Source organism: Lygodium microphyllum, chromosome 9 (assembly GCF_053477565.2).
Source record: "Lygodium microphyllum isolate KBCC chromosome 9, Lygodium_microphyllum_v1.1.10, whole genome shotgun sequence".
Lineage (NCBI taxonomy): Eukaryota > Viridiplantae > Streptophyta > Polypodiopsida > Schizaeales > Lygodiaceae > Lygodium > Lygodium microphyllum.
The window spans coordinates 75805927-75820808 of record NC_141143.1 but is presented as its reverse complement, the minus strand read 5'-3'; the positions used below and the strand labels follow the sequence as shown (position 1 = coordinate 75820808).

Below are 14882 nucleotides of genomic sequence, written 5' to 3'. Positions count from 1 at the left end.
AGGCCTTTATATTATTCGAAGCAAAACTTTGGTACCATTTCACCGTGAGCGTATTGATGCTTATTTGTAAATTGTGAGGCTTGGTGTGTGAACTCTCAATCCTTAATATCAACATGCTGCTTGCTACACACAATGATATGAAGTACCCTATCCAAACGTTCCTTGTGAAATGTGATAAACAAGCCTCAGCACTTCTTAATTTTTAAATACCCGTGTGAGTGCGTGGGGAGGGTATAAAGGAACATGTCATGGTGACAATCATTAGTCAACCGGAAGAGTATTTAAGTGCCTCGCATCAGAAAAGTGTGATGGTCATTGGTTTCTCCTGAGGAAATTCAGGAGCCAATTTCTTTGCACGGGCAATTTGGAAATCTGTGTGCACCACAGACACCGTTTCATCTGTCATGTATAAATGTCTGACTAATGTATAATACAGTCCCTTCTCGTTCCTGTCAAAGAGGCTCTCGTGTATTTAACAATGCTGTCGCTGCATATGGCACATCGGATCCTGGCTTTAACATTGCTTGTGCTGCCCCTTTCCCAAAGTTCACAGGTATTATATGACTCCCCTGTTTTCAAAGATGACTGCTCCCTATACAGGGTGTAATTGTATGTTGATGTGTAGTGTGTTTGTAGGTCTCCAATGTGCCCCCAAATATTGCATTGCCACCGATTGTCATCAGCACTTGGCCTTTCAAGGATGCAGTTCGTGCAGCTTGGGATGCTGTGCAGCAAGGCTTGTCAGCCGTTGATGCAGTTGTAGAAGGTTGCTCCACTTGTGAAGCGTTGCAATGTGATGGAACTGGTAATCTACATACCTTTTCAGATGCCTATTTTGGTCACTATTACTTACATTTGCAATCTCATTTATCCTATTATGTTAGCACAGAAGAAAATCTCAACTTTAGGGATTTCTGATATGATTGAATGCCTGCATCGTCCTTTGTGGCTGGGGGAAGATGCACATGATTCCTGGTAGATGAGTTCTCAAACATATAATGAAAACTGAAAACTTGGGTTTTTTGAAATCTGGTCCTACTTCATGGCAGACTATCCCAGCTGGCACACATTATGAACGAATTTCTGTTCTAACATGTATCTATGTGTTCTGCAGTAGGATTTGGTGGGAGTCCAGATGAGAGTGGGGAGACAACGCTTGATGCTATGATAATGGATGGGGTAAGATTGTAGAAAAGATCAAACAGGGTGCCTCACACTTCATACATTCTCTGACCAGATAAGATCACTTTGTAGCTCTGCAGTTTGGAATCAGTTTCTGCAGGCCCCTGTCAGCATTGTGTGGTCTAATTAGGAAGTTTTATGAACTTATCATATCTCATGTTAGCTGTCACAAAGACATGGCTCGCCTCTAGTTGAAGTTTGAATTCGGATACACAGGGCATATAGTAATGTAGTAACTGTGATATATTTATCGAGTTGACAAACCCATTGAAATCTTTATTATGATCAATTGCTTCGATGTTTTTCCTTTTAAACCTATCTTATGACCCATTTGGATGGGGTTTGGTTGGTTTGTATCTGTTAGCAGTACTTGTTGTATGTTATCCCTTGTTTGTGAGCCCTATCAGTGAGTAAGTGGGGGATGTCATGAAGCTTTGACATTTATTGTCCATTTGTGGTCGTTTTGGTCTTTTTGTCCATTGTGGTCAGTTGTGTTGTGGCTGGCCACTTTTTAAGCTGCTCAGCCATTTTAGATTGCTGCTAGGGTATTTTATATATAGGACCCGAATGCTCTCACATTGTTAGTCTTTTGGTTCAGACACTACATTGTGGGTTTGTCCTTTATGCTCAGCAGCACCCTCACTCGTGCATCTTGCACTCACTTGGGGCTGCCATCTTTGTATTGTGTTCATTGCCTTGGGCATCTTTGGAGATTCTTTGACTTCAGAGTTCATGTCTTTGTTCCTTCTTCCGCTGCCATTCTGACCTGGTATTAGCTCAGGTGCCCTCTCCACCAGCTTTGTGTTTGCTGTAGCAACACTTCAATTGGTGCAATAAACATCCCTCAGCCTGTGTCAGGCCTGGCAGCCTGCATTTTGCACTGCCATTACTTTGTCTCAGTCTGGCAATTCTGGAGGTTTTGGCACATTTCCAGCCTGTTTCAGCCATTTCCAGGCTGTCACCCAGCTGTGTTTTGGTGATTCAACACTGCTGTGCTGTGTTTTACCTCTTCCTCACCTGCTGGTGCTGTGCTTGCCTGCCCACTTTCTGACTTTCTGGAGCTGTGTTTCTCCTGTTCATGTTTTGGGAGTATTTGAGGCTCTATTTTCTCTGTTCAGGATCTGCTGTGCTGTTTTTCCTCCTTCTGGGCATCACTGCTTTTGTGTTTGCCAGACTTGGGCATGCTGAAGGCTGTGTTTTCTGCAGTTATCGACCCACATGTGCTGACTTTCAGCTGGTCTGATGTCCGTGCATTTTTTGTGGACAACCACTTCCATTTAAAGGTGTCTTATGTTTGCGATACATTGCAGCGAGAATAGATGACATTTCATAACTTTCTCGTGTCCAAAGGTACTGCATATGGTGGGTAACAACAGGACATTCCTGCATTTTTATCCTGCCATGGCAGGTCATCCTGCATTTTTGGCTTTTGGGAGTAGTCATGGACCCTCAGTGGACCTTTCCATAGTCCGGATGTCCAATTGGGTTCCTTGGCAGCCTGGAGATCAGGTGTTTCCCTTTGCAACTTATCCTTGGAATCTGGCATCCTCTATTTCTTTGATGTCTATTTCCTGTTTTGTATCCTATTCCTACTACTGAGACCCATTTTTACTGTATAGAGTGTTAAGAGGAGAGTATGGCTAGCTCATCCTCTTATGGAGTCACCAGTGCAATTTCAACAACTAGTTGAGCTGTATTTGCTCAACTTATCCTTCTTCTCGATTGTCATGGGTGGAGATCTTTATTTCCAGGTACTTTTATTTTTCAGAGTTCAGCTTTGACTTGGTGTCTTTGCTTGATAGTGCTCAACTTTCTTTGGAGATTATCCTTTGACATCTTCTTGATTGTCATGGGTGGAGAACTTTATTACCAGGTACTTTTATTTTCAGAGTTGGGCTTTGACTTAGTGTCTTTGCTTGATAGTGCTTGACTTTCTTCGGAGATTATCCTTTGAGCCTCCAGTGTTGGTGCCTAATTGGGAGAGCTCAGCCTTAGGCTGGAGTATAGGAGGGTGAGCTACTCTTGCTCATAATGCTTGTATCTCGGGTAGAGTCATATTTAGATGCAGGTGTTGATACTCTATGGCATTCTTGGTTTACACTTCTTCACTTTGTGGCCTTTTTTGATGGCCAACTAGATCATTTAATTGAGGGATGCTTGTGGTGCCAATTCATAGGTTCCTTTGTGGCAAGGTGGTGACCTTGTAGTTTTGTTTTTCCCCAGAGCATATCCATGCTGACTTATGTGTGCCTATGTACACACTTAGTGAGCTCTAATTGTTGTTATAAGCATGAGTTCTTGAGCATGTGGGCCTCAAAGTCCCAAGACCAAGCATCTTCTAGATTTTGTCCACGGTAGGATTATGGTGGAGAGAGACAAGTTCTCTTTTAGTTATTCAATGTATCTAGTGATGAAACTCTGAAATTACTCTCTATAGCATTTTCTCTCATCCCTCAGTCATCTCTTAAGTTACATCATTTTCCAACAGTTTGAGCCATCAAAGGAAGATATTTCAGTCAATTTGTGCTATAAACCCTAATTTACAGCAAAAATTAGGGTTTCACAACCACCTCGAGATGCATGCTCTGAATTGAGAGCCTAGGACTTAGCCATGCAATATTAGATTTGGGGCCGAATTTGTCTTTCAAGGAGCAGGGTGAAGACTAATCCCCAAGCAAACCAAGGGCAAATTGGTTTGGAGGTTTGTTGGTTATTTTTGACAACAAGAGACACTTGGATTAGTGGAGGAAATCAAAGGATCTCAGTTGATAAAGAAACACCGCAACGGGTGCTAGTTTTGGGGCCAACAGGGTGTCCAATGTCTAAGATTAAAGTGGCAAAAGTATGCATTTTTAGTTTATGTGAATTTTACGATTGCTGTAATTAGTGCTTAATCAGGCAGTTTACCACCCTATCCAAGGAGAAAGGCTGGTTTCATGGTTCCATTGTTGGGATACCACTAATTCCCTTGACTTAGTGGGACCAAAGCACTTGATTGAAGGTTAGAACCTTTGCTATAGTGCTAAAATTGTATTCAGCTGAGCATTACAACAAGAATGTCTTTAGATAGTGAGATGGAATCAAGTAGGGATGCCTTTCGATCTGAAAATTCACGAAGTGTTGGGAAAAATGCAATTCTTAATTTTAAACAAGGCATGTAGCATGGATAGCAATTTGATAATGTTGGTTTAGATCAAAATGTGGGTCCTCTAGGCCTTTAGAAGCTGATGATCAACAAGAAGAAAAAGAGGAATTTGATAACTAGTTTAAAGATTAGTTGAAATGTTTATGCAATTGGTAAATGATCCTCAGTTTATGCACTTTTTAAATCTCCTTAAAGGAGAGCAGTAAAGGTAACTTTGGGACAATAAGATGCACCACAGGAAGAGCCAATACAATTACATGATGTTTCAAATGTGGATAGTGAGTATAAGCAAATGATACTAGTGGAGTAATTATTGCATATGCAAGGCTAACTTGGAAGTGCCAATCCAATGTTGTTTGGACAGCACGGCATGCATGCAATTGTGGGGCTGAAACTAGCCTTCCTTCCGTGGATGGGTGGTAAATCCTTGATTACAACTTAATTACAATAGCAAACGATAAATGCAAATCTAAAAATACAAATTTACCTATTGATCTTGGACAATGCACATCCTATTGGCTTCAAAATTGGTGCCCCTTTCGGTATTTCTTTAGCTTTATTGAAGAACAAGTTGATTTACAATGCAATCCTCCCGATCCCCTTCGCAATCGAAACTTCCCTTGCTGTCCAAAGTGACCAGCAAGTCTTCAATCTGTTTTGCCCCTTGATTTGGATACTTAATTGGCCTTCATCCACTTCATAGATGATGGAAATGCCCCAAATTCAATGACTGGCTAGTCCTCCACCTGAATTTAGTTGAAATCCATCTTTAGCCCTGAAAAATCCAAGACTTGGAGCTTCCAATCTTTGGCACGCTTCTTGAGGCTGCTACTAAACCCTAATTTCTGCTGTAAATTAGGGTTTACAGTAGAGAAATTTACAACTTCTCAGACTCAAAGGGTCCAAATGCTGAGATCTTCGAAGCGAGACTGTGAAATGGTTGGGAGATGAGAGAGAAAGTTGTAAAGAGAGAAAATTCAGAGTTTTGTCGGGAAGAATGACTGAAAATCAGTCAAATGCAGCTACTGCCCTGCCACAACAGCATTAAATGCTGTCGCTTGCAGTTGAGACATCCAAATCAGTTGTCACCTTGTACCTGGATGCAATCGCTCAGTAAGGGAGGGTCCGAATCTACAATCGCCTCCTCAAAACTCACTCGTTTGGCTGGTTGCAATGGCTTGAAAATAGGTTGGCCATGGTTGCTCACATCTCTCCCACATTTGCTACAACAAGAATGATCTCGTTTTTTCTCTTCTTTAGCCTTTTACTAGCTTGTATGGGCAAGTTTGCCAAGTGGTAGCCTTCCCAAATGGTTTTTTCAACATTATCCATAATTAAATATTAATTTTTAGCCTTTAATTATTGAAAATTAATCTAATAATTATTTCGGTGCCCAGAAAAATAATCTAACTGGCCAATAATTAAATTTGTTAGGCATCTTCCACTCCTGAGTCCCTCTGTGCCATCTTTGACCGTTAAATCGGCGTTAGCTACCATTAAACGCCACATCTCTAGTGTCACCAACTGACACTTATGGCCAAATGAATGACCTAGGCCAACAATTGAGACCAGATACCACTAAATATCTGTGCAACATAACTTATAGCAACTTTTGCCTTTGACATCTTGTGATTTTCTCGGGTCTCAGGCTCGTAAATTTACTCTAATCCCAGTTGCACCTCATATGTGTAATATTTACTTAATCATGCGATTAAGAATTAATCCACATGCTAAGTGAGGTTTCAAAAATACATGTCCTCATGACAGGGGCAGCCAGATTACTTTGGTAATGGCAGTAGTTTCCATGCAATGGTGGATTAGGAACCACATATAAGGATGTATGACTCAACTCCTTGTCATATGTAGCAATCAATGTGTGGTGTGCAAGGCCCAATGTATCCGGGTATGGTGGATAATATGCATAACCCCATGTATAACAACATTGGCAGAATGCTAGGGCACAAAGTAAGTTTGGCAATGTATATATGCAGCCAATTGTGTTTAGGATTCATGGTACTAATGCTGATCATGCAAATACTCTATATAGTGCTGGTCATGAGGATAAATACAGCTAGTAATACTTGCATGAGGAAAAATGTATCTAGTAATGTATAGGAAAATATATCTTGGTATGGCTGGTAGTATTCAATTTTCCATGCACAATCACATTGCAATGGTCCAAAGTATTCAAACAAGAGTGTTTGTTGATGCATTTGGTGCTCCTAGCATGTTAGGTACATGATATGGAAGCACTCGATTGGGCTTAAGATACTAGACTAGTTGCAAGATTTGCTACAAGAATTCTGATTACAAGATAATCCCACGTAGGGTACAATGATAACTCAACAAGATACGGAAAATCCCACAACTTAGGATCGTAGGTATAGACAACAGGACTCGATAGAATATGAAGGATCTCACAACCTGGGACGTAGGTTTGGATACAAGGTATTAGAATTACAAGATCTTCCTCAATGGGGATGAACAAGATACAAGACAGTACTAGACAAGATCTCGTACTACGAGATTACAAGGTGACAAGATAACAGGAGTATAATAGAAGACAAGACAAGACTAGATACCATGACTAGACAAGAACTAGAATTGGAACTTGAAGTTACTTACTTGGAGGTTTGGATTCCTTAAGCTCCCAAGACTGATATTGGCAAGACTGAGAAGCTCTATGGTGAGCCCTTCCTTTTATAGGTGTTGGAGGGCGGCTAAAGATCTTCTAAAATGTTCGATGATGACATCATCGAAGAATGTAGGCGATGACATGGCATATCTTCTAGAAGGTCCTATGATGACATGGCAAGGGTGGGTTCCATGTTTGGCTTGAGAATGTCCTGTTAAGGGTGTGTTCGCATGGGGTGTGGATTCATATGGCATGAGTAAGAATTAATCCGTACACTTGATCATGGCATGTCCATGACATCACCCCTCTAATGACGAGTTCCATGAGGAGCGGCTTAGTGGTTTGGTCCAAGTTTCATTGGATTCCTCGTGAAATTCTTTAACTTTAAGAGGTGCTCTTTGGAGATATTCTATAGGTTCCCAAGTGTGATCATTGATGTCATATTCTTTTTAGTGAACAAGGTATTCCAATTGACCTCGGGAGATCCTCAAGTCTAAGATATACTCGACCTCAAATTCTTCATGATCTTCAATCTGGACAAGTGATGGGGGATTAGATCTCTCCCCCCTTAGTGGTGAGCTATGGTATGGCTCTAGCAAGGAAACATGGAAGACTGGATGGATCTTCATGGTGTTGGGGAGTTGGAGCCGGTAAGCGATTGGGTTGATTTGGGCTACAATAGTGAAGGGCCCAAATCTCTGGTGGTCTAGCTTGGAGGAGGGCCTTGTTGTCTGGAGGTTATGCTTGAGTAACCATACTTTATCACCGACTTTGTATGTTGGATGTTGGAGATGATGTTGGCCCGCATATTGCTTGCACTAATTCTGAGCCCTTTGAATTTGTTGCTCGAGTTCTTGGTGTATATCTGCTACGTGTTGAGCTTTATCTCAGGCGGTAGGGTTATTTACTTGATTGGAGAGATGTACATCTATCCTTGGATGCCGGCCATAGTTTGCAAAGAAAGGAGTTTACTTGGTAGATGCACGGATACTATATTATAAGCAAACTCTGCAAAGGGCAAGAGCTCAAACCAATCATTCTCATGGTAGTTGATGGTGCAACGGAGATATTGTTCTAAGACTTGATTTACCCGTTCTATTTGACCATCAGTCTGTGGATGATTGGCTGTGGATAACTTAACTTGGACTCTAAGGAGGTTGCAAAGGCTCTTCCAAAACTTAGATATGAATTGAGGACCCCGATCGTTTATGATGTCGTCTGGGAGTTCATGTAATCTAAAAATGTATCTAAGAAAGAGTCTAGTGGTAGTTGCATGTGTAATGGTCTTGGTGGTAGGGATGAAACATGCCATTTTTGTGAACCTATTTACCACAACAAGAATAGAGTCATATTTGTTTGATTTGGGAAGATTTGTTATGAAATTCATGGATAGAGAAGACCAGGGTCAGGGCAAGGGTTGCAGGAGGCCATGTGGTTTGTGACGAGGTACCTTGGCCTTATTGCAGGTATCACATGATTTTATATATTCCTTAACTTCTTTCCACATTTAGGGCCACAAAAAATCTCTTGAAATGAGCTCTAAGGTCTTGTTAACTCCAAAGTGTCCTGTTGCTAGGGTATCATGGCGTTGTTGGAGTACTTGGAGTCTCGGCTTTCTTGGAGGGATGTAAAGTAGATTCTTAAAGTATAACTTTCATTAGCTTCCTGAAACTCACAAACTTCATTTCCTTTTCTCTCTTGGTTTTTCCTCTTAACATTGTTAGCCAAATCATCATGCGGTAGGGCTTCATGGATTAATTGGATCAAGGTAAGGTCGTCCTGGTGACAATTAGAGACGGCTGCTAGTAGTTGGAGGTGCTCTTGTTTGAGTAGTATTGCTTGTTGCTGATCAAAAGCTTCTTCTTCCTTCTTAGGTGCCAGGTAGAATTGTAATATTTCTGCACGAAATATTAATGACCCTAGACCCCGCACATCCCGCGCAAGAGCAATTTCGAGTGATTTCCTGCAAACAAAAAAACTTTGTGACTCGTGTATAAGATAATCGTAGATGCCCATTAAATGACGTCCGAATAGTTGCAATGCATGGAAATGATTTATGTATTTGCAAATCGCATGCGATGATAATTGCATTTTAGGTTGGGTTAAGTGCTAAAGGAAGGATTAAGTCAATGATGGACTCATGGCATTCGCTCATGCATGGAGTTCTTTTATCAAAGTTTGAATGCATCTTCATTAAAAATATTAATATATGATCATCATCTCCATGTTGGGACAAGATGGCTCCTAAGGCATAGTCTAATGCATCGGTCGCCAAGAAAAATGGCTTGGTAGGATCTGGGTGGACTAGTATTGGGATAGTGGTGAAAGTGGTTTTCAGGGTCTAGAAGGCCTTCTCGGCTTGTGGGGTCCACGAGAACTTTGAGTTTCTTGCCAGTCTAGTTAGTGGAGTGACTATCTTTGAGTAATCCTTGATAAATATCTTGTAGAAGTTGACAAAGCCAAGGAAACATTGGACATCGTGGACACATTGTTAGCAGATATGAGTCAGCTCATGGTGTAAGTCTGTGTGTTAGAGGCTGGGCATTTTATGTAGCATTTTATGCAGTATTTTATGGCACATTTTTGTGGCCATTTATGATGTATTTGTAGCATTTATTGCTGGCCGACCAGCATTAAATGCTGGCCGACCTGCATTTTATGCTCCCCACTTTTGTGGCTATTTATAGGGCTCCTCCTCCACAGTCTTTGGTGCTTCAGCCATCAGTGGAGATCCTTCTGGGAGAGAGGAGCCGGTGCTGAGGAGCCCACGCAGCCAGTGACTCACCGTTGTATGCTGCTGTTTCGTGTTCGATATGGATTCCATTTCCCGAGCATACATCTGAGTTCTCATCTGTCTACTGTGTTCATTCATTCTTTCTTTCTTCTGTCTTGTGTTTCAGCATTTATTTCAGCATATTCTTTACGCTTCCATTGCTGCACCACTTCTGACATGGTATTAGATTTCAGGCTGCAACCTATTTGTGCTGTGTTTTCTTGCTGATCAGCCAGCTGTCCTTCCTGCTGGCGACTGCTGATTTGCTGCTGGCGACAGTGTTTCAGCATTTGCGTTTTGCGTTTTTCTGGACAGATTTGCGTTTACTGCTGTTCCACTCTTTGCTGCCCGTGTTTCCTTCATCAAACTGCTGGCAACAGTCTTTAGCCCCTGTTTCTTCAGTTTGCAGCCTGCGTTTTGCTGTTTACAGCATTATTTTTGCCTGTTTTTCTGATTATTCAGGCCGTTTTTGCTGTTTTTGGCAGTTTTACCCTGATTTTTTCACTTTGTGCAGCAGCTTTTGGCTTATTTTGGTCAGCCTTTGGGTTATATTGCATGTGAACTCACTATTTTTGGTGTTTTTGGTTGCGTTTTGGCTGTGCTCACTCTCCAAACGACCTTCTTTTCTTCTACTTCTCTTTTCTACCTCCTCCAGATGGCCCCTCCGTGCACCTCAAGTGAAGATAAGTTACATGGCCCTGATTACCTCACATGGAGTGCTGTCATGAAAGCTTGGTTTGTGCAGAAGCGGCTATGGTACATTGTCTGTGGAGCTCTTGCTCGACCTCTCCGTCCTTTTCCTCTTCCTGAAGACTTTGATGAGGACAACCTTGAGGAAGCGGTGCTCACATGGGACTCGGACGATGCCCGTGCTTACTCGGCGTTGCTTCGTTGTATTTCTAAAGCGGTCTTACCGGCGGTTACCTCCTATAGGACATCTCCTGAAGTATGGCAGAAGTTGCAGCAGATGTACGAGGCACCTTCCACCATGCGGGCCGTCACACTTTATGGCCAGCTCCAGCAGATGAAGTTTGAGCCGAAAGATACTATTCAGTCTTTTCTTCTTCGTGTTACGCAGGTACAGGACCAGCTTCGGCACATGCAATCTGCTCTTCCCGAGGTGCATCTTGTCGGGACGGTCCTCTACAAGCTCCCCCCGGAGTTTGATGGAGTGGCCAATGCTTTGCGGGCGCAGACATCATCGTCTCCTGTCAGTTTTACACATATGACCTCGATGCTTCTTGAGCATGAGGCATCCTTGAGATTACAGGGGCGGCTTCCGGCACATTATGGAGGTGAGGCTTATGTAGCTTCAGAGAGGGGTGACGGGAAGAAGAAGTCGAAGGCCCAGTGTTACCACTGTGGCAAGAAGGGACATTTGCGGAAGGACTGCAAGAAGTTAGCGGCTTCCAGGAAGAAGGAGCAGAAGACGAAGCGGGATGGTGACTCTACCAATGAGTCCTCTCCTTCATCAGACTCCGACTTCGATCCTCCGACCAAGGAGAAGTCCAAGGCGCGGAAGGGATCCTCTTCTTCGGATCGCGGGAAGGGCTTGGTGGCCCCTTCCTCGGCTGCTTTCTAGTGGTGGTGATGAGGTCATCCCTCACGACTCTCTTGTGCCAGAGAGGGAGTGTGCGCGGGTGTTGGTGGGGCTGCCGTGCCTCATCTATATTTTGATACAGGTGCACAGGTTCCAGAGAGGGACGTCCGTGACGCATCGACGGTATCTGGCAGTGAAATCCTAGAGACTGGTGTTGATTTCTGGGTTCATGATGAGCTGTTCTTCTTGACAGAGAGCGAGAGGCTTTCGTCTGGAGCTCACATGAGGGGACACTTTGGTGGTTTGGCCAAAGGCGGGGAATCCATGGTCACATGTTCAGAGACATGTTTGGCAGTTTGGCTTTGTATGTCCTGAGTGACATAGGTGACATTACACAGAGAGCTGCTATGAGTCTTCTCTATTTTCAGGTGTTGTTGGTACGATCGCTCTCCGAGGCTTCTTGGTGGTGGGCTGGCCACTCACCGCTTGGACATCCATGGTCCTTTTGGTGTTTATTTGTTGTGTAGTTTATGATTCTCCATCATTGTACTATTTCATTGTATCCGATCACACATGATCTGAGAGAGGGTGTTAGCAGATATGAGTCAGCTCATGGTGTGAGTCTATGTGTTAGAGGCTGGGCATTTTATGTAGCATTTTATGCAGTATTTTATGGCACATTTTTGTGGCCATTTATGATGTATTTGTAGCATTTATTGCTGGCCGACCAGCATTAAATGCTGGCCGACCTGCATTTTATGCTCCCCACTTTTGTGGCTATTTATAGGGCTCCTCCTCCACAGTCTTTGGTGCTTCAGCCATCAGTGGAGATCCTTCTGGGAGAGAGGAGCCGGTGCTGAGGAGCCCACGCAGCCAGTGACTCACCGTTGTATGCTGCTGTTTCGTGTTCGATATGGATTCCATTTCCCGAGCATACATCTGAGTTCTCATCTGTCTACTGTGTTCATTCATTCTTTCTTTCTTCTGTCTTGTGTTTCAGCATTTATTTCAGCATATTCTTTACGCTTCCATTGCTGCACCACTTCTGACACACATGTGGGTATTTCCTAGTCAAGAATAGTCTTGATCTTCTTGGGGTCCATGAAGATTCCTCTTTGGGAGACATTGTACCCCAAGAATTCCACTTCTAGTTTGATGGAAAAAACACTTCTAAAGTTTTGCATATAGTCCTTTTTCTCGAGCTTTTTCAAAACTAATTTTACATGCTGCTTATGCTTCTTTGGATCTTTTGAGAATTTCAAGATATCATCCAAGTATATAACTACAAAATCATCTAGATGCTCTCGGAAGATATCATTCATTATATGTTGAAACATTGCAGGAGTATTGGTGAGACCGAATGGCATAATAACATACTCGAAGTGACTATATCTTGTGTGGGAGGTTGTCTTCTATTTGTCTCCTTCTCTAATCCGTATAAGATTGTAAGCCCCTCATAGGTCAATCTTTGTGAAGATCTTGGCTTTTTCCAAAGCGTTCCAAGAGCTCTAGTATCAACGGCAAAGGGTATCATCTGGATACCTATTTGGTTGCATGTGGATATAGAGCTTTACTTGTTGCAGGAATCCCTTGAACTTCGAAAGGTCGCCATTGAACTTTCTTGGCATGCTGATCTTGGGTTCTCTTATTGGGGTTTGATAAACACTCAGAATCATTGGATCACTTCCTCTGTTGTTTTGCAAATCTTGGATCTAGTCTTGCATCTCTTTAAACGTAGGGCCTAGATGCATAGGGTGTTCTATTTGAAGTTGCACTTGTTGTTCATTCAAGTCTTGAATTTGTTGTTGGAGGTTTTGAAGGGAGGCCACGATTCTTTTAAGGATCGCCTCCATGGTGCTCAATAGGGCTAGAAAGTAGTCTTGCCAAACTGTTATGGGAGCACCAAATTGTGCTCGAGAGACTAGACTAGTTGTAAGATTTGTTATAGGAATTTTGATCACAAGATAATCCCACATAGGGGCATAAGGTACAATGATAACTTAACAAGATATAGAAAATTCCACAACCCGGGACTATAGGTATAGATAACAGGACTTGATAGGATATGAAGGATCCCACAACTTGAGATCGTAGGTTTGGATACAAGGTATCAGAATTACAAGATCTCCCTAGACGGGGATGAACAAGATACAAGACAATACTAGACAAGATCTTGTACTACGAGATTACAAGGTGACAAGACAATAGGAGTATAGTGGAAGACAGGACAAGACTAGATACCATAACGAGACAAAAACTAGAATTGGAACTCGAAGTTACTTACTTGGAGGTCTCGACTCCTTAAACCCCCAAGACTGGCATTGGCAAGAACTGAGGAGCTCTATGGCGAGCCCCTCCTTTTGTAGGTATTGGAGGGCGGCTAAACATCTTCTAGAATGTTCCGTGATGACATCATTGATCATGCAGGCAATGATATGGCATTTCTTCTAAAAGGTTCTATGATGACATGGCAAGGGTGGGTTCGCATGGTTAGCTTGAGGATGTCTTGTTAAGGGTGCGTTCGCATGGGGTGTGGATTCATATGGCATGAGTAAGAATTAATTCTTACACATGATCATGGCATGTCCGTGACAATACACATGAAGGGCTAGTCAACTGGATACGATGTTACATATTAGCTAAGTTGGAATTGCATCAATGTGAAAGTATAAAGCATCGGAATGCTTAAGGGAAAGAAAGGCCTACAACCTAGTGGAGGTTTGAGGCAAGTAAAGTTAAAGTTTCCATATGTTGCTTGGTGAAGCTTTGGTATTGTTTCACCAATAGATGCAAAGTGGATGGAAGAGGATGACTTGGTAGACTATCCTCAGTTCTTGCAACTTTACTAGGATGCCTTTCAGCTAGAGCTACCTTTGGTTCGGCTTAGTTAGATTCAATAGAGGAGGGGTCCGAAGCATTGCTTGATGTTCAAGGGGGAGGTAGCACGTCCATTCCACCAGTATTGGACAGCTCTCGTATGTAGTGGATCTCGGATGTATTCAGTATGTATCCAAGGTATTGTGCTAATAGTATGTCTACCAGGAGGTTGGTATGAGTTTTTGCCTCAATTTTAAGACAAAAATTCTATTCATTTCAGCTCATTTTTCAATGAGAACCATTTATGGTCACAATTGGGATAAATTTTGCATGAGTTTTTGCATTAGTTACTGATTAGTTTTTGCATTTAGTTTGTGATTAGTCTGGGATCACATTTACAGCAGTTTGTGATCAATTCTCAAATTAGCAAGTGATCGGTTTATGATTAGTTTATACTTAGTTTTCAATGGTCTACAGTCGGTCCCATGGATAGTTTGATTGGCCACTAATGTCAGCGGTGACATTAGAGACTAGGCATTAATTAATTAATTAATACTAGTCTAAGGGTAAATAACTGCTCAAGGATACTTGGAAGACAAATTGGCCTAGCCAATTTAATTATTGGTTGGTGAAATTAATTTTTTGAGCACTAGAATAATTATTAAATTAGTTTTCAAAATTACTATTCTGAAAATTAATTTAATAAGTTTGATAATGTTGGAAAATGGGATTAGAAGGCTTCCACTTGATAAAACTTACCCATACAAGTGGTAAAAACGTTTTTAGGGGC

At 42.2% G+C, this 14882-nt stretch overlaps 1 protein-coding gene across 1 annotated transcript in view; it reads left to right on the top strand.

The window, feature by feature from the left end:
* Window positions 1-255: 255 nt before the first annotated feature.
* Window positions 256-14882, top strand: part of LOC148031195 (N-terminal nucleophile aminohydrolases (Ntn hydrolases) superfamily protein) — a 66115-nt gene continuing 51488 nt past the window's right edge. The window contains exons 1-3 of the mRNA XM_087684731.1: window positions 256-553; window positions 637-805; window positions 1115-1179. Coding sequence (XP_087540857.1) covers window positions 479-553; window positions 637-805; window positions 1115-1179 — 309 coding nt within the window. The 5' untranslated portion in view covers window positions 256-478. The remainder of the gene's footprint in view (window positions 554-636; window positions 806-1114; window positions 1180-14882) is intronic.